General features: G+C 39.6%; 1 protein-coding gene across 5 annotated transcripts in view; it reads left to right on the forward strand.

The window, feature by feature from the left end:
* The window catches only part of PLAG1 (PLAG1 zinc finger), a 46,710-nt gene extending 25,262 nt beyond the window's left edge, over nt 1–21,448 (forward strand). Inside the window, exons 2-5 of one of the 5 annotated variants that reach the window (XM_004768799.3) lie at nt 8,298–8,401; nt 15,885–15,983; nt 19,141–19,499; nt 20,029–21,448. In XM_004768799.3, coding sequence (XP_004768856.2) covers nt 19,258–19,499; nt 20,029–21,286 — 1,500 coding nt within the window. In that variant the 5' untranslated portion in view covers nt 8,298–8,401; nt 15,885–15,983; nt 19,141–19,257 and the 3' untranslated portion in view covers nt 21,287–21,448. The other 4 variants (XM_013064732.2, XM_004768798.3, XM_004768797.3 and 1 more) reach the window with 4 other exon arrangements.
* The last annotated feature ends 3,379 nt before the right edge of the window (nt 21,449–24,827 follow it).

Here is a 24,827-nt window from a genome sequence, read left to right on the forward strand (position 1 = left end):
CCGCCTCCATACTCCTTTCCCTAAACACCTGTGTGTCATGAGCAGTCTTGGTCCTATGTCACAGCCACTGTCCCCTCTCATCCTTCCCCTGCTTCAAAGCCTGTGCCAGTTCTCCCTTATCTGTGAAAGACACTGCCAGGGTCTTTGTGTTACTGGTTCCTCAGCATTTCAGTAAAACTCTCGAGTGCCACTGGCTGTGGCTTGTGCTTTGCATGTGATGATAGCAGATGCCATCTATCCCTCGTAGCAAATTCTGGGGTTTAATGATCTCCCTTTTGAGCTGAAGAAACTCAGTCTGCAAAAAGGTAAATGATTTTTTATCCACAGCATCGCAGCTGGTCCATTTGGCCTCCGTTACCCCCACACAAGATTGCCTCCACAGGCACAAGTGAGTCTGACATCGCCCATAAAAGTGCTTTTTTCCTTGGTGTTCAGCTTCCTTCACCCTCCTGGTCCCTCTCAGCCTTTACTCAGCACTAAATACCATCGGCTCTAGGCAAGGAAGAAATAACTGCACCTGCCCTGGTCCCTGCTCCACAAACTGGTGCTGCACACCATTCCCAGCCCCCCGCCACAGGTTCATGGCTTCTCTCTCTCCACTCACCATTTACTTGGCTCTTCCTTCCCAAACTTTCACCCTCAAAGCTTGAATGAATCTTTTATCTCTAAGAATTCCCATTATTCTTAATCCACACTATTTGGGGGCATTTTCTACCTTCTGTTTTGTTACCAGTAATTATAAATATTCTTTTGCTGTATCTTCCCTTCTAAATTACACGCTTCTTGGTGGTGGGACCGGTAACTGATTCATCTTTTTGTTTTCCATGATAGTTGAATTAAATATTGGAGAGCTATTCATCCAAAACTTTACTCTTAGAGCCCATTCATTCCAAGAGCCTCTGTGCAGGTAGGGAGACCCTAATTGGTATATTGAGGAAGACGAACTTGCTAGACATGACCACAAGATGGCACAGTGACTGCAGTGTCATAGCATCTGTTGAGGTTGGGCCAAGAGAAGAAAGAGAACAAGGTGTTCTTGATTGCTGGGCACTCAAGGGAAATCCAAGAGAATTTTCAAATTTAAAGTATTCAGTCAACTCCTAATCATTCACAAAGATAGTCAAGTAGGTTGGGCAGCTGTTTCCTTCCCCAGATCCGTCGGGCCGATAGAAGGAAAACCTTCCCTCCCGCCCTCCTCTCTTCTCTTCCTCGTCCTGTTGCTTCAAAAACCATTTGAGGGCCTCCGTCTGCTCTAGATATTAGGGTCCTAGAAATGGACAGTAAAAAGCAAGATCTCTGCTGTGCTGGAACTGATTCTAGAGCCTTTGCTGAGATTTAGTGGATGATATTAAAGACCGATCCGAGTTTCCTTCCTGTTTTTTTGGTTTTGAGTTTTTGGTTTTTCTGTTACTCCTGAGGTCACTTTTCCCCTTCATGCCCAGCACAGATTGATCTGTAGCTTTGTGTTATTCAAATGAGTTTCAGTTTAAAATGCAGAAGAAGCACCAGTCAGTGTATTATTATGACCAATTTTGTTTTAGCCATGATTTTCTGTGGCCTTCTATCTTATTAAGGTATCCCAGTTAATCAAGAATTGACTGTGTTCTCTTTGCAGTTAGAGAACTGAGGCTCAGGAAGGTCAAAACATGCATATCACCTAGGTAAATATGTGGAAAAATACATACTCAGGTCTCTGTATCATTCATTACCTCATGATCAGGATCAATGCCAGTCAGTTTCTTCAAAACAAAAGAAGACAAGCAAGTGTCCATATCATGGCAGGTACCTACCCATAGGTAAATTTGACATAAACTGTGTTGCCAAAGGTGAAGTTTGCCAAGGTGGACTCAGTGTAAATTTATTTAGTTGAAATTGCATCTAGTGTGTAGAAGCATTTCTTCTGCAAAGGGAAAGCAAGAGTGTGAAAGTAACACAAGTTGATCATTTGGAAATCTCAGAAATCACACACTGCTTGTTTTAAAACTGAGAGAAGTGCTATCTATTAGAGCAACCTCCTTTGTGGTGTGTTGTAGTTGAGCACTGATTTTTTCCCTAGTATTGGATCTCCATCGCCTCCCGGTGCCTTCCCTCTGTACCTAATCCCTCCGCCAGCCTGGCTCTGCAAGATGGGATTCATTTTCACACTCTTCTTGCCACCCCTTGCTTCAGTTTTAGGAGGATGAGGGTAGGGGATTAATCTGAGATGGTAGGTGAAAGAGACATTCCCATGTTGTAGAAGTCAGTGTGGAATTTGAGGTGTACTTGTCGAGTACTTCGATGGAGTGCGTTTTTTCCCTAATACATAGCTGTTTTCTCTGATTTTTAGTAATCTTAATATTTTTGGAGACGCAATATAATCTTTTCCCGCAGTTAGCCACAGGCAGGGGTCAGTCCATCCCTGGGTGGTCATAATCACATAATACCAAATTACCGTTCAGTTCAACATGCAAAATGACTGTTGGCTCCACATGGATGTGTTTTGTTTTAGCTGTGATTTGGCCTTATCTGCCACTCTGACCACCATAAAATTTACGTTACACACACCACCTATGTCACAGAGATGAGAAGATAAAGGTACACTACTCACCAAGCATCACTCTTAATACTCATGTAGCATCACACATGCGTGCAGTCTTCTTACATGGAGTATCGCCATTGTTTGTCCTTCAAAGATTCTATTGGCTGTGATTCAATAGGAGCCTGTGCCAGGAAAAAAAAAAAAAATCCAAGCCCCTTACTTTTAAGTGCACATCAGGCCATTTGGGGCTGGCACTTACTTCTGAGTAACACACTGAGTATAATAGCTTTGCATTTTGAGCCCTCAGAACGATGCCAGAGACTGGACATACATGACCCCCGTTCGCTTTTCACCACAAGGTAAGTATCTTTTCCTGTCTTGCAGAGAGATTAAGTTGTCCAAAGCTGTGCTTACAGTAAGGCTCAGGCAGGATTCAGACACTTTTCTGATTCCCAAAAGGCAAGCCTGTTGCCTCTACACACTGTTCCCTGTAGTGCTCGAGGCTCTGATTTGGTAAAAGTGTTTGTGGGGTGAGGCCCTCTCCCAAGTCCGAGTCACAAAGGAGCAGTGTAAAGACAATTGCCAGAACTGTACCCATTCGGATTATGGACGGGCAGCCTTTCTGCAATACATGTTCCTCTCAGAGTGGGCCAGGGGAGCAAGCGGGCATGAGTCCTGTAGTGGAGAATGGGCTGCACCAGGTCCAGGTTGAGCTTCAAGAAAGAGGACCCTGAAGCCTCACAGTGACAGATTTAAACCCCCTTTTGTTAATTACCTGTCAGCAAACACTGCAAAGGCCTAAGTGAGTTTATAGTTCCAGGTCAGATTTCATTGAAAAAAATGTTACCCTAAATAAAAACTGGAAGAATCCCCACTTAATTCTGTTTCAGAAAGCAACGAAAGCACACAAAGATTGGTTGTTTTCTGAATTATCTCAAAACATGCTGGGAATGGGAGTGGATGGAGCAAATTGTACAGGTACCTACATTTAAGATAATTTGTAAATTATCAGTACAGTAGCCCTTGGTAAAAGGACTTATATAAGGCCCCTCCACCCATTGCAAGTCTCTTAGCTCCAGTCTGTCTTTTGCTGTGTGTGGCTCCAAAAATAACAAATCACCTCAAGTTACCCAGACCCACTCCAGTTTCTGACTCCCTCTACCTGAATACCTGTCCAAGGTTGGCTAGTACTTGTTCCTTTGTTATCTTGGCTGGAGTGTAACTTCGTTTATTTTTTTTTAATTAATCAAAGGCGGGCCTACCAATTAGCAAGGCACTTCTTTCTTTTTAAGGCTACCGCTAATTAACATATTTAAAAGGTCTGTACAGAGGCTGCATTGAGTTGCTTCAGTGGGTGCTTCCTTTGGTATTTGATAAATGGAACTTATCCCAGTACTATGTATTATTTGTGGGTCTCAGTTCCAGCGAGAGTGTATTCCTGGAGCCTTTAAATCATCTAGTACGATGCGCCAGTCTATAAAGCGACAGGTGAACTGCACTGGCTTCCTCCACGGGCAACAGCTGAGAATGTGACTCTAAGCACTGCCAAGACGTAGCCTTTCTAGTAAGGACTGAATGTGACTCTTACAATTAAACCAAGATTCCCCTTTTTCTCCACTACCCACCACACACCCCCCCCCCCCGGATTGGGAAAGAAAGATTTTCGTCATTTTGAGTCATTGCCCTTATAAAGGATTTTAGTTTATCAGTTTACAGAAAGTGGTTTGGGTTTTTGGCTTTGGTTTTTTTGTTTTTTGTCTTTTGTTTTTTGGCATACTTCAGTAAATTCATTTGAAGATATTTTTGTCATCCTCATTAATTTTGCTTCTTTCAATATGAAAACATGGGCTTTTTTTCTAGCCTTATTTAGGTACAATTGATACTTAATAAACTGCACACAATTAAAGGTTACAATTTGCAAAGTTGTGACATATGTCCACATCCCTAAAACCTTCACCACCACCAACATACTGAACATAACCATCATTCCCAGAAGTTTACTCATGTCCTTTGGTGAGCTTTCCTTCCCAATCCACCCTCCTGTTCCCAGATAACCACTGAGCTGCTTCCTGTCACTGTAGATCAGTTTGCATTTCCTAGAATTCTATATAAATGGAATCATTTAATATTTACTTTTTCTGTGTAACTTCTTTCAGCGTAATTATTTCGAGGTCCCTCCATGTTGCTGTGTGTGTGAGTAGTTCATTGCTTTTTACTGCAAGTTAGCCAAGTCCACTACATGAATCTACTACAACTTGTTCACCCATTCACATATGGATTGGCATTTGAGTTGTGTCTGGTTTTTTTACTATCACAAATGAAGCTGGCATGAATGTTCATGTACAAGCCTCTGTGTAGATATGTGTGTTCATATCTCCTGGGTAAACACATAGGTGTGAAATGGCTGTGTCATATGGTAGACACATGTTTAACATTTTAAGAAACTGCCCAACTTCTAAAAAGTGATGTAATTATTGTTACCTTTCTTGCCAGTGGTAGGAGTTCCATTTGTTTTACATCCTCACCAGTATTTGATCCAGTCAGATAGTCAGTATTTTTCATTTTAGTCTTTCTAGGAGGTAGATGGCGGTATCTCACTGTGGTATTCATTTGCATTTCTGTAATGAACTGTGATGTTGAGCATCTTTTAATGTGCTTGTTTGCCATCTGTGTACCTTCATTGCCAAAATGTCTGTTCAGATATTTTCCCATTTTTCAGTTGGGTTGTTTTGTTTTCTTACTGTTGAGTTTTGGAAGTCTATTGTAGGTATAAGTTCTTTATCAAATCTGTGCTTTGCAAAGATTTCCTTCCAGTGGCTTGTCTTTTCATTTTTTTAAATGTGGTCCTTTGTACAGCAGTTTTGGATTTTGATGAAATCCATTTTATCAGTTTGTTGTTTTATGGGTTGTGCTTTCAGTGTTGTACCCAGGGAATTTTTGACTAACTGAATGTCACAAGATTTTTGTCTGTTTTCTTCTAGAATTTTTTAGTTTCAGGTTTTACATTTGTGTCTCCGATCCATTTGAAGTTAAGTATTGTTTATTTTGTGAGATAGGAATTCAAGGTTTTTTTGTTGTTGTTGTTATTTAATATTCTTTAAATGCAAGGTTTTTAATGCTAAGTAGTTATTCTGTCTTAAACATATACTTTACCCCTTTTATTAGACATTACCAATTTTTATTCTTAAAACATACTTTGAACATGCTTATACTTAAATCTTTGTTTCCCACCTTTCTTTCTTTCTTTTTCGTTTTCTTTTTTTTTTCCTTTGGCTTACATTTAGAAATTTACCAGGTCAACATATCAGCATACATGAACATTTAAAGGGCTTTGATTACATATTTCCACAATGTAGTCCAGAACATTTTAACAGTTTACATTCCCACCAACAACTACTAACAAAATTTAATTCTTATGGCAAATTTTGTTTGTTTCTTTGAAAGCATCAGGGATGCTCCGGGACACCCTCTCTTGTTCTCCTCAGCGTCTTTCTAACATTCACTCTGGCCAAGTGCCTTGCTCCCCGTCATTCTCCTCATATGACCCTTCTACTTGGCACTGGCAGGGTTAAGCAAACTCCTTGCATCTCTTGCCTCTTTTATGAAAACGTTTATGGGGTTGAATTTACATTTCTCCCAGCTCAGTAAAGAAGGCCCTCTTCACATCTGAGATGAAAAGTTCTCCCTTTTCTCAGGCTCCCATTGTGTCCCGTCTCCCAGAATGCTCCATTTCTCTTCCCTGCCTCTTTACCCTCACTAAGCACAGAAGCTGTCCCAGGTCTTCCCCACCTGGCATCCCGAGTTGCCCCTCAACTACCAGCCTGTCTTTTTCTTCTCTTCCAGTGCAAAGCTCTTTGGAAGAAACCATCCTTTTGTTGGAAGTCACTTCCTTCTTGCTCAACTGGCAATTCACAGGGGAGTGTTGCTCCCTCCTCCTCCTTCCCCATTCTTGCCCTCCCTCCCACCCCACCCCATAGTCTTTTTTGCTGAAGTGTGGTGTCTTCATGCCTAAGTGGTGAGCTCTAGGCAAGAATTTCAGGGTGGTTCTAGAACTCATTGTAGTTTTATCTTTTTGTGGGGCTCGCCATCTTTTTCTTCCTTCTCTTTGAAGCTCTGTCTCTGCCCATCACCTCTTTAAATTAGAGTGGCTGTCACTAGATACCACCATGACTTAACCATTAACTTGGTTTGAGTCTGTCTGTGTAGGAGTGAGTTGTACAGCCCTGTCTACTTCTTTGCATCTCCTTAGTCACTGTGGTCAGGCACTTAAGGACCTGTCCAGTTTCCTCTAGGAAGTGCCCGTTTGTGCTGCTTTTTGGCTCTCTCTCTGCTTTAGATACTCCAGCACCCAACTTCTGTATCTCATTTGAATAAGCATACCCTATACCTTTTTCCCTCCCCCCCACCCCCCAACTCCCGTCACTGCCCTGAGTGCTTGTTGTCAGTGCTTCAGAATTGCCCCACTTCTTGTCATTAGTATGTGAGTGTATGTGGGATTCAGTGCACTTTTCTCATTTGAATCTTTACGATGTCTATAAACCACACTGCACTCCAGCCAGAGCATCATCTTTGAATCTGTAATAATCTGTGGTGCTTGTCTCAGAGTTCTTCTGGCATGCCCCCCCCCCCCCACACTCTCATGTCCCCTTTCCTTTAATGTACTTTCTTCAAGGTAAAAATCACCAGAACTCCATTGTATTCTTTTCCTTTTCTGACCTTCTGAGGTACTTGTTTATACCATAATATTGTTTTTTATTGTTGCTTTGTCCTTCTAATACTGCCTTATAAGGGCAACTTTTATTTTAATTAACAGGCATATTGCTTCACTTGGCATAAGGTGTCTATGCCATGGCTACAGCTGTCTTGGAGACTCCTTGAGAACAGGGGTCATGCCTGTTTGCATCCCAATAAGTTCAGATTGGTGCCGTACGTAATAGGTGCTGGTAATATTTATTACATTGGTGTCAGCTACTTATCTTAATGGAGCAGGAGCCACATACGATGGAGCGTTGACTCTGGTCTGGAGAAATGAAGTAGACGACTTCTGTACAGACCTCCCAGCAATCCCTTTTCTCTCTTGCTCTACTACCCCTGGTGTTAGGCCTTCCTTACTTGTATCAACAGAACGAAGCTGTGAGTAATCCGAAAACTTGAGTACTTTGGGGGTACATGTTTGTGTTTCTTTGAGTGTTGCTGAAGATGGTCTTGCCACCTATGAATGCACTTTAAAATGAATGGTAGTCTCATTGTAAAGACACACTCAGGAGCTGAGTAATTGTCTTTCTCTTTACTCTGCCTCTACTCTGGGACATTTCTGGTTTGCACCCTTGCCTGCGAACACATGACCTGAGGGAATCTGAGAGGGTTTCTCCAAGCTGTTGTTTAGAACAAGATCTACACCTCAAAAGTTTTTCCAGAAACTGTTACATAGAAACTGTTAGAGATGTGTTTCAAATGTAAATGAGGGAAATAAGCAGCAATTTTGAGGAATGACCGTAAACTGGGAGTAATATTTGAATAAAAATATGAACAATCTAGATAACTTGTGATTCGGTGGGGAGATATTTAAATCTAGGGGTACTGATTTATTTACTTTTCACTTTTCAGTGTACTGTAAATATTTTATGTGTTTCACATTTGTTTCTAACAGGAACTGAGCTAGATTTTCCGATAAAGTATAAAAATATGATAATGAATAAAAACCAGTTTGGCTCATATGCCATTAACCAGATTGGCTCGCACTTTTGTAATTTCAAACTAACTCTTCTTTTCTTTTTAGGTTGCCTCTTGGTGCTGCATTGGCCGTATTTGGCACCCAGAATGCTTCATTCTGTGATGGTCTATTAATAAGGTTACCTTGTAGAGTTTGGAGCAGGGCCTCAGGTAGGTGGCTTTTATCATTATATGGCATGGCTTTCAAAGTGATCCATTATTTCAGTTTCAGAATAATTTAAGATACCGTATTAAAAGCTTTGAAAAGCATGCCACATAATAAGCATGCCACTTACTATTTTAAGGTCTATCAATATGGATTGTGTTCAGCAGGACTTTATTAATAGTTATAGTCTAATGGAAGGATTGAAATACTGGCAGTGAGCAGTCTTCCTTACTTTGTGCACAAAATGCATAGCTGCCGTAAAAGCTTATTTGTTCATGTTCCCCAAATAGCCCGCAGATGAACTTTTAAGCTCCTCTTTCTCCTCTTGCTCAGAGTGATAGACTATCCCATGTTACCACTATGTCTTCTTCCTGTCTACTGAGAGGGATCTGATGAACTCCGGGCAGGTGGGGAAGGCTGCTCACTCTGCTTGCTGGGATGGGGCAGATGCTACAGTAAGGAACTTCGTGGGGCAAGAGCAGTTTGCTAGCCTGGTTGGGAAGGGGACACACCCTAGCATCTGGGCTTTCCAGCCTGTAGGTGCAGCTCAGTGGCACAGAATTGATAGTGATACTTGGAAGTCCAGGCGCCTGTGGATGTGGGACCAGGTAAGTCTGTCAGCAGGACCTCACACACAGGATCAAGGTTTAGAGGCCAGGACCCTCAGCCCTAGGGAAGTAAGAATGGTATGAATAAAGATGGCTAGGCCAAGTGCCAGAGGATAGGCTCAAGGTCATAAACTCCACTGAGCCCAGGCAAGGGGCGGGCCCTGGGGAAAAGAGGACACAGCCTGAGAGCCAGGCAGGGTCCCCCACTGTGCATGAACAGAGTTTTACAGTCAAACAAAATGTACATAAACTAATCTGGCTAAAATTCCTAACACAGTATTCTCTGAAAATTAAGCATTAAAATCTAGTTAGCATAAATTTTTAGTCATTTGCATATTTATATAGTCAGTTTTTTAAAGATGTTAACGGTTTTTCAGTGTTGCAGATTATGGTGGTTTTTTTTTTTCCTTTTCTACTTCATTGTCATTTTTGAACCACTTTTTGATGAAACTGGTTTAGCAGCTCAAAAAAAGAAAAAAGTTGTTCAGTCCTTTGATGGAGCCAACTACATTTATGTAGATTTTCTCCTTTTTTATTTTTCTTTTATCAGTAATCCCTCAGACATTTTTTCTGACATTTTCAACATCATCCTTACATTTTAATTTCCCATAAAGAACATCCTCTTCCAAGATTTTGAATATTCCTTTTTCTTTCCTGTAAAACTTCATTGGCTATTTCCAAACGATAAGTCGGAAGGGATGCAGGCTGCGTGCGCACAAGGAGCTGTGGGACAGAACATGTGAAAGCAGATATGTTCTGAAAATCTGGGCCGATGGAGCGCACCCCAGCTATGTCTCCCTGCCTATCGGGCCACCTGCAGGCCCCTGCTAGTATGTGTCCACATGTTCCTAGCTTTCAGCACCCCCTGACAGAAACTGGAGGGACCCCCACCCAGGTGGTTGTGATGCTCCCCATGTTTCTCCTCTGCCGTCTGAGCAAACAAACAGCCTCCTCCTACAGGGTTTGTCTTCTGAGCCTGCTTTATGCTGATGTGAAATTGCAGAAACACCAAAACATGTTTACCTGCTGTTCTGATTTCTGAAATCCCTTATCAAGACTATAGTTATGGTCAACAAATATTTATCAAGTGTCTGCTACATGCCAGGATGCTGACCAGGTGCTGGGGGGTGGAAAGATGAATAATCGTCTCCCTGCAGCTGAATTTAGAATCCCCGGGGGTGGGGGAGACAGGTCATCTCAGGGAGAGTGTCACAGTCTGTATTAGAGGTAAAAGGCACCCCAAGGCATAACATTGTGAATTTCTTTCTCGTTCAAGTTAAATCGGTCTAGGAATGTAATTACCAAATCTCTTCTGACTGGGGTGGCCTGGGCAGTGTATGTATCCTCTGGAGGTGGAGGAGGGAGTGGCCACCCCAACTTGACATTTTTGCCTAGAGTTAATCCTATTTACTCAACTATAGGAATACATAGAGGTGGTGGTTTCCAGAGGTGGTTGTGACCTGCAGGGTTACACGGGCATAGCTTAAGGACAGAGTAATGGCAAATACAGAGCCTTCCCTGGACTGGGCTCTTTTTCATGATACAGCTTAATGCTGCTCAAGATTTTGTGTGTGTGTGCATGTACACACACACACACACACACACACACACACTTATATCTTCTCGTATAGCACAGCGCTAGCCTGTATTTCAAGTGCACTTTATTTTGAGATGGCTTAAAACTAATTCTCTGCATGAGCTTTTGTAACTACATAAAACCTTCTCTCCTCATCACTTTTGTTTGAACATGTGCTGTTTCTGCTTTCCCATTTGCATTTGTAGACAGACACAGTAGGAGTGCTTGGAGAGTTCAAACATGGAACCTAGATGATGCTGTGTTCGTCATTTTAGTAGTATCAGTCAGTTAACCCTAAATGAATGGAGGCATGTGCTCCAGGTGTTTGTGGTCCATCCGTGTGAACATTTTTAGAGTTGATGTCTGGGATTTTTGTTGTCACCCCAGGAATATAAGAAGTCAGTAGTCATAAAAACAGCCCCTCACAATTTGGGAAATAGGCAATTTTCAAATTGGGCTGACCTGTGAATCACTTACTTTATACCTAGCCAGAGCACCAGTATTTTGGAAATGTTTCATACCAAAAAACAAAGCCAAGAAAAGCTCTAAAAGCCATTAAAGTCTTGATAAAGCAATCTTACTTGGTATTCACATATCACTGATTTCTTTGCTCTCTCCCAAGCACCATTGCTTTCCTTGTAAATAGTTCCCCTCACACATCCTGTTTGCAAATACTAAGATCACCCTATGTGATGAAAATGGAAATACTTGATATGCCACCCATGTGTATGTTTTTAGCTTTTTATTTTGACAAGACTAATCTTAGGGGGAAGAATCCTCCATGTACTTTTTTAAAGGAAATGCTGACTTCTAAGTCACGGATCAGAGAGGTTTTAAAAGAGAAGAAAAAAATTTTTACTTAACATGACATTTATGTTCTATAAAATAAATAACCAAGAAAATATTTCAGAATTGGAAAACAAACTTTGATTGTCTCTTCCTTCTCTCTGGGTACTCTAGAGAATGTAATAAAACAGCCATACCCAGGCTCAAGGTGGCCCACAAGGAACATCCTAATTGTACAGAGAGAGAACTGATGTTGGGATTTGTGGGTTCCACTTTGGAATCCATTGTTTTTTTCCTGTTGGTTCTTAAAAACAAACAGGTCTGCTTTTTCCCTTCACTTGTCTGTTGGGTTTTATTATTTGTACATTAAGCATACTTTCTACATATGAGTATGGCTAAATTTTATGCTAAGTGTCAAAAGGGGTGTGCTAGAACTACGTTTTAATGAACTGCTCAGAAGTTGTAAACATCAAGTACAGTCATTCAAAACAGGCAGAGTTCTTTTTACTAGTTTTAGTTAACTATGACTTCTATAGGAAAACAAGTACTGTAGTTGTCAGTATTTGGGGTACAAAATGTGTTAATCAGGTACCTACTTAAAGCTTTGGTGGGTCAGGCACAATCCCAGCTCTTTGCCCTGTCTCCTGCTTCTTTCTGTCCTCTTGAGGCATCAGCAGCCCCATCTCACCATCTGACCATCCTGCTGTATTCTTCCTGCTGTGTGTCAGGCATGGGTGCAGGTACCAGGCATATTTTCACTTGAGCAGTTTTTATTAGGAATGGGGACTGGGTCGATATTACCTACTTGTACTGATTCCTTAGCAGCGGACCAGTCTGAGAAGGCTTGTTCTCTGAAGCAAATAATTTTAGACTTTACAACAGTTGCTGCTGTTTTTATCTAAGCCTTTACAAATAGCTGGTAAGTTTCAAAAATACCTTGTTAGTGGCTTAGTTTGTTGGACCAAATTGTATCCATACCATTATTATGTTTTACTTGAACATAGGTACGTATATTCTGTCCTGTGTCTGTTATGGTGATTGAGCAAGCCTATAGTTCATTTTGATGCTGGAAAGCACATGCTCTGCTTTAATTACTTTCATTCATTCAAAATAAATAAATAAGTAAAACTTTACTTTTAGGGGAAAGAGCAGTGAATAAATAAAACTGACAGAGATCCTGCCCCAATGCCGCCTACAGTCTGTTTTTAATAGTCTTGCAAGATATACTTCTCTTATTTTCCATTAATAAGGGATTCTACACACCTACAGAAATGGAATGCAGTAAAAATTTCCACATAACATTCCTGATCAAAAAAGTGTGCTGACTATGCCATTGCCCTTACTTCAGTATTGGTCTGCTGTTACCTTGTTAATTTCTTTCACTTCTTATCTGAAGCTCTGTTATGTTTTGTACATGTGAATTAAAGTATTGACTATTGGTAAGTTTCCTTTTGCAAGCTACCTATTTATATGAAAAACATGTTTTAAGCAAATGTTGACATTTTCTGCATTGTTTACTCATGGTGTTTTATGATTAGCATATGGGAGCATAAATAAAGCTTTGAATATCGATGGCATTTGCCCTTAATTATCAAAGTGTGTGTTTGACTTTTAACCTAAATACGAACAAATTATTGATGCAGGTAAGTGTCCTAAGAATTCACAGCTGTTAGATGAGTGACAGAGCTGTGGAATTGCAAGTATAGAAGCAGTACAGGGCTGTTCTTACGCCAACATTGTCATAGGAATTTGTTTTAGTAGACCCTCTGATGTATAATTCATTTTTGCTTGTTATGTTTCTGTGTGAGTCACGGTTCTAGAATGTAAAACATAGGATGATGAACATGTGTGCGTGCACACACACACAGTGTTCCCTTTACTTCCTGTTTTTATGTATGCGAAGTTGCCCTAGAAAATAAATGTGTGTTTCCGTACCAGCAAAAACTGGAAGGGCGTCCGAAGGGTTGTGACTTTCTCAGAGTGAGTTGAAATGGGTATATGGGTATATTGCTTCACAATTATTAGATCGAGGCAAAGAATTTGAATCGTTTGAAAAGCATAATAACTGCTCTTTGACACATAAAAAAGAAAGGTGGGAGAAGACATTTTGTTGTAGACTTTTCAGAAAATAGTAGTTACTTTTTAGAAGTCTTTCTTACTTCTATAAAAAAGAACACAGATCAGTTTAGTTGACATTTTAGTTAGCATTACATAAATGCAAACGGTATATTTTTCAATGTTTATTTTATCAAGCCATATACTAATGAACTCTAACTGGCTCCTGGTTTCCTTTGTTTGGGGAAATAATTAGCAGCCCTTTGAAATTATTGGGTCACTCATAAAAACTCAAAATAGTTAGATTGAAGTTAGGGAAATTAACTGTGACTTTGGAATTATGTTCTGCGATAAAATGAATGAAAATCTTGGCTTTATTTATTGTTTTATTTCAGGCTAAAATATAGGTAATTTTGTAGACTACACTAGTATTTCAAATCAAGATAGAAATTTTAAACTATATTGAAATGCTTCAACTCTAAAGTTTTTATTATAAGTGCCATTGAAGAATAAGCATCACTGAAATTTTTATGAATTATTTGAGGTGCAATAAAATTGATTTGGTCAGGAAAAATACAAAAATGTATTGTTTACTAGTCAGCTTCTATATTTGTTTCTGCCCAAATCACTGTCCACTCAGATAGATATGCTAGTTTTTTAACTGTTACATAAATTACTTAAAATTTACTTTGCAAACTGTCTTTATTAAAAGAAGCCAAGTCTTATATTTGTTTCCTTTTGCGGATCATATTGGCAGTTCCAACAGAGAAAATAGACACTGTTCCCTGTTCTTGTCTTTTAAATGTAATATGGGATTTATCCACTTGCGTAATGGTTTGCCAACCTACCCTTCTCCTAGAATGCAGCCCTGTAAGAGTGGAAAAAGGAATTTTTAAGGCTTATGCCCCTTCTTGACCACATACATGCTGTCGGGATAGTCAGCTTCTATGAGCCTCTCACATTAAAATGGCAGTGATGATAAATGCACCCACCTCTCAGGTCCATTGAATTTTCCAGGGAGGCCATAGAGATGAAAACACTCTATACTTGCAAGGTATTTATATTATTAAAATAACACAATACACAAAGCAGGCTTTCATGTTCTTAACTACCCTACCAAAACCTCAGTATGTGCCCTGGGCAAGTAAGTATTTACAAAGTTAATTTTATTATTTTACAATTTTGATGTGCGGAATTCAGTTCTTCCATTTATGCATGTCCTGTGCTTTACAAACGAATGGAGCTTTTGCTTTAACTTTTTAAATATCTTTTATGAGTCTGAATTTGTATTTTTCTTGTTTTTTCAACTACGAGAATAATGCTGCTTTCAAATGTACCTCTATTACTTTTGTAATGATGCTTGAATGTTCTCTAGTAAATATTGTATTTACACATCAAATTTTTAAAAGTATGTGAATATTTGATATTAGGAGAAATTAATTAGATTTGTGTTTGGAACATTATGTAAAATTGTTTCCACTTAGCTTGTCATTGGTGAATCCTTTTATTATTGTCCTTTAACCATTTGATTTATATTATCCCCCTCATGCTCTTACAGTCATGAGTTCTGAACATTCAACTTTAGAATATTCAGAGCTTATTAACTTCTTTGTGCCCTGTAGTCTCTACAATTGATAATACTATAGTTGTTTTTTATGCCTTTTGACCATTCTTTTCTCATTTACTTGTACAATCAGGAATTATTAACAGATTTTTTTCTCTATGCATGTTCTTAGTTAACTGAAGATCATGCCAATAGGCATTTTTTACAGATATTTTAAGATTTTTTCAACAGTGATCTTTTAAAACCCAATGATGCTTTGTTCCTGATACCTCTGCAGCAAACCGGTATATAATTTCCCTTGCATGGTTTTGAAATCTAAAGAGTGCAGAGTTATTGCTCCATTTTAGCAATCCTTGCAGCATTCTGGGAAATAGATCAGCAGGTGTTGCAGGTAGCAAAAAGTGCAGCTCAGAGATACCCTCCTTGTACAAGTATGTGTCCCGTGGGCAGATGAGGTGCTTACTTCAGGAGTCTGCTCTTTTGATAAGGTTCCAGATGCACTGACTTTGTCTGTTCCATAATATTATTAAATTTAATGAAATTTTGATCAGTTTCATTTAAAGATAATAACCCTAATATCCATTTCTCTCAGTAGGCAAGTTAGATTTTAAAAAATTAAAAATTGAATTTGGGAAAGAAGCGGGAGTCATTCAGCATCACAAAATGCCATTTATATAGGTAATACTACTTTACTTTTTGTTTCTGCATTCATTTGGTCATGTAAGTGTGCTTAGAACTAATAAAAATTTGCAACTGGTGAAAATTAATGCATGACTTATCAGCAGAGTATGGAATGTAAGCATGTGCCATGAAATTGCAATTCCTTTATCCTTTATTTTCCTTCATTTACATACTGATTCCATTTAGAGTGTAGTCCATTCTTATTCTTTGTTTCACAGATTGGCCAAAATGGGAAGGACTGGATTCCGCTCTCTTCCACGAAGAGTCAATGGGACTGGCTAAGATCAAGGTCTGAGGCTTTTTCCATCTGTCATCAGGTATGTATTGAACAAGAATCACTACAGTTCTCTGCATGTTTCTTTAAAGTATTTGATATGCATATTATGAATGTGGACTTTTATTCAATGTTGAGTTCACAACCTTATATTATCCTGTAGTTTTAAATGCACCTGTAACTAATTTGAGTTCTGTAATATATTGAGATGAAAAGCTATTATTAGCCATGAAAAAATTTCAGCTGGTCTTAGAAAAGTGTAATATTTGAAATCTGCAGTTCTTCATTGCTCAGTATGTACATCCAAAGATAACAGAATTTACTTGTTACTCCATATTATCACCAACTTTAATATAATCAAATGTCTGTATATTGTTTCATGGTGTACTTTAAATACTTTTTTTCATTGACTTAGAAGTTACATTTTTTTCCCCAACTGGAATTCTCTGCCCCTTATGCTTGGAACTCATAATACAACAATGACAAATATGACCAGTCTTTGAAATATTTTCAGATACTCGTTATATACAGGGACTTAGATATTTTGCATTCCGTGCTGATTTTACAGTTGACAAGTTTATCAGCTCATTTCCCACAGTGTTCTAAATAGGTGCATAAAAGCATCATGTTAGGAAATCAAAAAGTCAAAATTACTGGGTATTTTCCTGTCTTGGCAGAGTGCTTTCTGCCAATTTACAGTGCCATTGCTCGTCACAGCAGAATAGTTCTGGGAGAGCTAGAGAAACTGTCTCTTGAAGAGAATGTAACAGGAAAAGAACAAGTCCCTGAGAGTTAGGAAATCTAAAACTGGGGAGCATATTGTGTTAGCATTAGTAATGTCAGTTGTGTTAACTGTGTTAATGTCACTTTTAAACTGCAGAGGAGATTTAGACAATTCGCACAGCTTGAAGGGAAGGCCTTGTCTGTGTCTCCCTACTGATAAAGAAAGGGTACACAAAGAAGACACTGGTTAACTTAACCCACAAGCCTTCCATTTCAATCAAGTGAGTGGATAACAGCCCTATTTTGCCTGTTTCGTGACAGCCTCTACGTTAAAACACAGAGGGATGCACTGTAATATACACTTAGTTTTATAGAAGTTAGGTTAAACAGAGAGCCCCTGCAAAAGTGTAACTGGAGGGACGCCTGGGTGGCTCAGTTGGTTAAGCAGCTGCCTTCGGCTCAGGTCATGATCCCAGCGTCCTGGGATCGAGTCCCGCATCGGGCTCCTTGCTCGGCAGGGAGCCTGCTTCTCCCTCTGCCTCTGCCTGCCATTCTGCCTGCCTGTGCTCGCTCTCTCCCCTGCTCTCTCTCTGATAAATAAATAAAATCTTAAAAAAAAAAAAAAAGTGTAACTGGAATTGGCAGGACTCAGCTGGACACATCTATCTCTTTTTTTTTTTTATTTTTTATAAACATATATTTTTATCCCCAGGGGTACAGGTCTGTGAATCACCAGGTTTACACACTTCACAGCACTCACCAAAGCACATACCCTCCCCAATGTCCATAATCCCACCCCCTTCTCCCAAACCCCCTCCCCCCAGCAACCCTCAGTTTGTTTTGTGAGATTAAGAGTCACTTAGACACATCTATCTCTTAAAGGCAAACTAGGGTCAGTCCGATGCCAAAACAAGGGCTATAAAGAGACTGGGTTTTGTTTGTTTCTAAGTAAATAATAGGTGGAAAAGTCCAACTGAGTAGTGGTTGATTAAACATCATTTAGCCACATGCAGTTTTCACTTCAAAAAGCAGATCTTTTTCGGGGCGCCTGGGTGGCTCAGTGGGTTAAGCCACTGCCTTCGGCTCTGGTCATGATCTCAGGGTCCTGGGATCGAGTCCCGCATCAGGCTCTCTGCTCGGTGGGGAGCCTGCTTCCTCCTCTCTCTCTCTCTGCCTGCCTCTCTGCCTACTTGTGATCTCTCTCTGTCAAATAAATAAATAAAATCTTAAAAAAAAAAAAAACATCTTTTTCAAGAGAGGCTGTAGGTCTCCTCATTTCTGTGTCTCTTAGAAGTACTTTGCCAGATTGGCAGTCATGAAACTTGAGTCTCTTTAACTCTTTTGTATCAGGTGGATCTTTGGGGAGGTGGTTTCTCACTCTTAGAAATACAGTTAATAATATTTATTATCTCTTGTCTATGAATTTCCAAAGGTTCCCATCAAGTCAAACATTTCTGTGTAAGTAGACATGCTCTTTGCCATGTGATCCGTACATGTCCTTCTTCCTCAGAGCAGCCATAGTGCATTGAAGCTCTTATACACCTTTTTACCTGAAATGCCTCCGTAATGCTGCGTCCTTGCACAGGTATTGGGCTCCAAGCCAAAAGTCACACTGGTGACTGGGTTACAGGTGTGCCCAAGACTGATATCCTCAGCTCTTCGGGAGGCCTGAGGACTCTGGCTCATGCACTAACCTCAGTGTGCCCAGTGAACAGAATCATTTTTTGTGATGTGCAAAAAGGTGAAGAAACTTACCCTGACCAAATCTTTTTCCCCCAAGTGATAAGGAACCATGATCCTCACCTCAAATAACTTCACAAGGTGTTACCATTTCAAGAATGTGCATTGTTACGAAAAGAAGTCATTTCCACTCTTGACTCAGAAATCCCTCTGTGTGTGCTAACACTGGTATCAAGAGCAAATTTCCACTCTGGATGGTGCCTTCAACTCTTTCAGGCCTCCCGTGGCTGCATTAAACACTTCTTCCTTGGACTGAATGGTTCACAGGGTGCCTAAAAGAGTTTCTAGTCGCTTCTCTGTATTTCTCTATAACACAGAGTCCAATTAGAGTTTACTTACACAAGTTAAGATGGTTTTTCAACCTTAAAATATTTGCAGAAACATTTTTCTGTTTTTAGTCAGATTTCTGTTGTCTAATCTTACCTTGTCGAAATTGAAGCTTCATAGTGCCACTTTGAGTGTCATGTTTTATGCTTCCTGAGAGTTCCTGCGATCACTACTGCCTTCCCTAAGTACGACATTTGTCAGGTGGAATTTCTGGGGGTGTGTGAACTGTTCATTCTGAGCAATGCGTTAATATGTATTTTGGCAAATGTAAAGAGACCTACAGATATTACATTAGACCAGCTGAATCCATTTTATGGTTTCTTTTTGAATTCAAAAGCATCACATAACAAATAAAAATTTTAAAAATTAAATTTAGTTACAAACTAGTTGTTTCTTATTTTTTTTTCCAGTCCCTTTTTGCTTTCTTTTACGACCACATGAAACTTGAGAAGCCACCTAAAGCTAAATCATTTAGTGGAGTTGGGCAGTTCCCAAGTGTCCAACAAGAAGGCCTGCTTTAGGCTGCGATGGCCACTGTCATTCCTGGTGATTTGTCAGAAGTAAGAGATACCCAGAAAGTCCCTTCAGGGAAACGTAAGCGTGGTGAAACCAAACCAAGAAAAAACTTTCCTTGCCAACTGTGTGACAAGGCCTTTAACAGTGTTGAGAAATTAAAGGTTCACTCCTACTCTCACACAGGAGAGAGGCCCTACAAGTGCATACAACAAGACTGCACCAAGGCCTTTGTTTCTAAGTACAAATTACAAAGGTATTAAACTCTATTTGTCTTTCAGATTATATTTTCTATTATGTTGGCCATGTGAAGCCGTTGTAAACGTATATATATGTGTATACACATTCTTGAGCTGCTTTGCAGAGAGGAAATGTTAACGTAGATTAGATGTTGGCTAGCTTTAGTATGCTAAGTCACATACTTTGATGTGTTAGTGTCTTTGGATTTTTTTTTTTTTTTAATGAAATGCTTATTAAGAGTAGAATTTCCGTTTGTTCAAAGAGATTACAAGGAGAGGGTATGGACGTTTACGTGAGTATGTTCAGCCTCACTCATTGGCTTTTGTAGTAATAGCTACGAACCAGAGAATCCTGAAGTGGCAACTTCAGCGGCTCGAGTTCTGCAGTGTTTAGGGGTATTGACTGTCCTTGTAGCGCATGTTAAGTTAAAGCGTGTCCGTTAGCAGGGAGCCAGCCGGTTTTAGCATAGCAGCTTAGCTTCCATTTGAAAAGTGACTCCCTGCCATTTGTGTCATGATACTGACAGAATATGTCTGTGTTTCAAGGCACATGGCTACCCATTCTCCTGAGAAAACCCACAAGTGTAATTATTGTGAGAAAATGTTTCACCGGAAAGATCACCTGAAGAATCACCTCCATACGCATGACCCCAACAAAGAGACGTTTAAGTGTGAAGAGTGTGGCAAGAACTACAACACCAAGCTCGGCTTTAAGCGTCACCTGGCCTTGCATGCCGCGACGAGCGGCGACCTCACCTGCAAGGTCTGCCTGCAGACTTTCGAGAGCACGGGAGTGCTGCTGGAGCACCTTAAATCACACGCTGGCAAGTCGTCCGGCGGGGTGAAAGAGAAAAAGCACCAGTGCGAGCATTGCGATCGCCGCTTCTACACCCGGAAGGATGTCCGGAGACACATGGTGGTGCACACGGGAAGGAAGGACTTCCTCTGTCAGTATTGTGCACAGAGATTTGGGCGGAAGGATCACCTGACTCGACACATGAAGAAGAGTCACAATCAAGAACTTCTGAAAGTCAAAACCGAACCGGTGGACTTTCTGGATCCATTCACCTGCAACGTTTCTGTGCCTATAAAAGATGAGCTCCTCCCGGTGATGTCCTTACCTTCCAGCGAACTGTTGTCAAAGCCATTCACAAACACTCTGCAGTTAAACCTCTATAACACTCCATTTCAGTCCATGCAGAGCTCGGGACCTGCCCACCAAATGATCACGACTTTACCTTTGGGAATGACGTGCCCAATAGAGATGGACACTGTCCATCCTTCTCACCACCTTTCTTTCAAATACCCATTCAGTTCTACCTCATATGCCATTTCTATTCCTGAAAAAGAACAGCCACTAAAGGGGGAGATTGAGAGTTATTTGATGGAGCTGCAAGGTGGCGGGCCTTCCTTATCCCAGGATTCCCAAGCATCATCATCTAAACTAGGGTTGGATCCTCAAGTCGGGTCCCTGGATGATGGTGCAGGGGACCTCTCCCTGTCAAAAAGCTCTATTTCTATCAGTGACCCCCTAAATACGCCTGCCTTGGATTTTTCCCAGTTGTTTAATTTCATACCCCTCAATGGCCCTCCCTATAATCCTATCTCAGTGGGGAGCCTGGGAATGAGCTATTCCCAAGAGGAAGCACATTCTTCTGTGTCTCAGCTGCCCCCGCAGACACAGGATCTTCAGGATCCTGCAAACACTCTAGGTCTCGGCTCCCTGCACTCCCTGTCAGCAGCGTTCACCAGTAGTTTCAGCACCAGCACCACACTGCCACGTTTCCATCAAGCTTTTCAGTAGGCGTCCCAGACGTGGACTGATCACAGAAACCTATGTGTAGCCCTGCCTTAGAGGACCATTTTTATTTTAGTGCCTACTTTAAAACCGCATAAAAACTTCTGCTCTTGTACAGTACCAATTTTCATTAAGCCAGTATGCAATAGAAACAAGCTTTATAAATGAGCTTTGGAACCATTTGCGTTCAGTTATGTTTACCTGGGTATTTTGTCCACACTCACTGCCAATTGTCATATTTTAAGATGCTTTTTCCTCTAGGAAAGCCATTATTAGCAGTAAAGTCTTACGAGTCCCACATTCAAATTGCTTTGAGATCTTAAAATTTTCAGTTCTGTTCAATAACAGTGGCTCTAGCTTTTGACATTTGTCTCATTAAAGAAGTTTGCAACAGAATGTACATTTTCTAAAATGTATATGAATAACCTGAGAGTTTTTACATTTTTACTGCTCTCTAAATGGATTCATAAGCAAATGTTTTCAGATGAATTCAGAATCCAGTCTGGGGAGATAATAGATGTTTCTTAGATATACCATAATTTCAGGTCAGTATATTTTGAAGACTTTGCTGTTGTCTGGCTCAAATATTTGCTGTCTATATTATGCACATACAAGGAAAACAAAACCTAAACACAACGCACCAGTATTTGTAGCAAAAAAGAGACTCCTGGTGAGGTGACACGCATTCCATGTTACTCCGTAGTTGGCCTTAAACTTGTATGCAGGATGTTTTGCCACATTGCAAAGTCACTCTTTCCAGTTTAATAGTGCTCATTGTGTTAGAGCATCCGAGTCTTCAGAGTCAGTGTGCGGCTAGATCTCTTTAATCATTTCCGCCTTTCATGGCCAAAGGGTAGGTCAGGTGCAGCCAGCAATTCTGTTTTAGTTGTCAGTCCACAGTTCGGAATCGAAAGCCATCGTGGAACCACAGATGTCACGGGTGTTTATCCCAGAGTAGACTGTCTCTTCTTCTGTGGTGTGATAGTCTCCTACGAAGATAGATGTGAAGCCCTTGGTTCTTGGGAACTTGTCTAGGGACCCTGTCCCTTGTTGCCAGGGTTGGAAACTAGACTCTTGAGGAGTAAAGGAAAAGCATATTGCTCACATCAATTCTTGCTGAATTTAATACAGTTTTCTTTCCCATAAGAGCCAAAAGCAGAAAACAAAACAGCCCTACCCCCCATGGTATCTTTCTTATTCAGTGTTGATTTATCTTTCCTTGCTATTTTCAGATGGAGACTTTAAAATTAAATGCATTAGAAAGCTATTGGAGGAATGACCACAAAGTTTTAAGCAACTAAAAATATATACAGTAAAACCCTACTTTTACACGTCTCTGCGAAATTGGGGGAGAGCTGCGAATCCGTTAAATTTCTAGAGGGGGGGAGAAAACTAAAGCAGAATAAGCACTGTCTTAGGTAATGTGAAAGTAACAATTAAGAATATTGTGTTCACTGAATAAAGTAGTTATTGTGGGCTTTCCTCATATTAGACAACCACCATAACCTTTTTGAAGGTCAAATTATACTTTTCTAAATATTGGTTGGGACATCAGCCTACGAAACATATCTATTAAGCACTTATTTGGGGACCCTGTCTTTTGGGGTGGGTAGGAAGGGGAAGGTTTATAAAAGAGTATATATCTCTTAAAAAAAAGGAAAAAAAAAAAAAGAAAAAATATTTGAGCACTCATTAGCCCTATACAGAAGCTTCTTTTTTCATTTGTAGGGCCAATTATCACTGCAGATTGTGATGTTTACCAAGAATTTCTAAAAATGAGTGCAGATTACTGAATATAATACATTATTTAAAATATTTGGGAGTAGTATAATTTGTGGATAAATGTAAATTGTAATAATGTAAATGGGGGTTTCACTATATATATTATACACACACACACACACACACACACACACACACATATCGCACTTCATAGAATCAGAGTTGCTCTCTTAAGGGAGCTTTGGCTCCTGATATTTTATCATGCTCCTATTTTTTTTTTTAATTCTAGGAGCAGTAGTTTTTATACTTATGTATTTAAATTTTATTATAAAAAATACATTTTATTAAAAAAAGTGTGTTCCAAAGGCATTAAAATTATATATGTTTTAATAAGGAAATACATTTAAAATTTTTCAAACTGCTCCTAAGCTTTTGATTAGGAGAATATTTGCTCTGAAAGTAGACTTTTAGCTCTGCTTTATTACTGCTTCCTTTAGTTTCTATGAAACAGATTGCTTACTTAAATCATTAGTTGAATGATTAGTGTTCAATATTGCTTTAATCACCATTTTAAAAAAAAGGAAAAAAATTGGTGACAGAGCACAAATAAATAGAAAATGTACTTTTACACAGAAGTCACAAACACAAGTGTGGAAGCACTACTTTGTCTAAAATTTGCTTAAGGAAAAGTCAAATTAATGACCTGAGACGTTGGCCTTAGCAGGCTGTATTTCACTGCTAATAAACAACTAAAAAAGGGAGTACCAGGATTTATTCAGTAAGACATTTTGGAAATGGGGAATGGCGCCATATATATATATATGTATATTTTTAACCTAATTCTCGCCCTGCATGGAATTCAAATACATGGAGGCATGTCTTTTAGAGCACCAGGGCGAACATTGTAGTCTTAATTTTCATGTGAACACCTCTTTGCCTGTTGCCACCTCATAGACTTGAGACACATGCGAGGAAGAGGGAATTCAGCTTGTGTTTTTCACATTGACTATACTGGTCACTAAACCCTTTCTGAGATTATTTCTGTTAAACATGAGGCAGATTCATTTATTTTAATTGCGCAGTGATTTAACAAGGATATAACTCAGAACTGGCTCTTTTTTTTCTAGAAAAAAAAATTGACATTTGTTTTTACATCAACTGGATGTGATTAAAAATAATTACTGCCAATGCTGTTTTCATTCTCCCCATGGCCAGAATCATCATCTTTGAAATTTCTAATAGTGCCTTCACTTGCTTAAAAAAAAAAAAAAAAAAAAAAAAAAAAAGGGATTATCATTAAGTAAAAATATTTCAGTTTAGAATTTGGACCTCAGACAAGATATTGAACCTCATTCAGTTTGAACTTCCACACGTGTGTACGAATTCAATCACCAGACACAGAAGCATGAGTGTGGAAGGGTCTCAGCACTGTAAGCAATATTATCCGCTGATGTATGCAAATATCATCTTTATAGTTACTGGTCACTGTTAAAACTCACATTTTAAAAGCTATTACCAAGTACAGTTTTCAGAAACTTAAGTTGTCCTGGCTGATCACACACCACTCTTTGTGCGACTTTTTAATTTCACTTAGTGTTTTTTCCAAGCTATGTATTTTTGCCTATTTGTTGCTTGTGCTTTATTATTCTTAGTCATTTGTGGAATATAGTGATATATTGTGTTAATTTGGACAGTAGCGGTTTTTAAAAACCATATACTGACTGAAACATGAGCCAGAGCTGATTGCTTTATTAAGCTAATAATGAATGTTAAAGAGTACATATTTCAGGATCATTCATCTAGTAAGCAATACACATATATAGGC

Source organism: Mustela putorius, unplaced genomic scaffold (genome assembly GCF_011764305.1).
Source record: "Mustela putorius furo isolate JIRA1106 unplaced genomic scaffold, ASM1176430v1.1 tig00000151_pilon_pilon_pilon, whole genome shotgun sequence".
Classification (NCBI taxonomy): domain Eukaryota; kingdom Metazoa; phylum Chordata; class Mammalia; order Carnivora; family Mustelidae; genus Mustela; species Mustela putorius.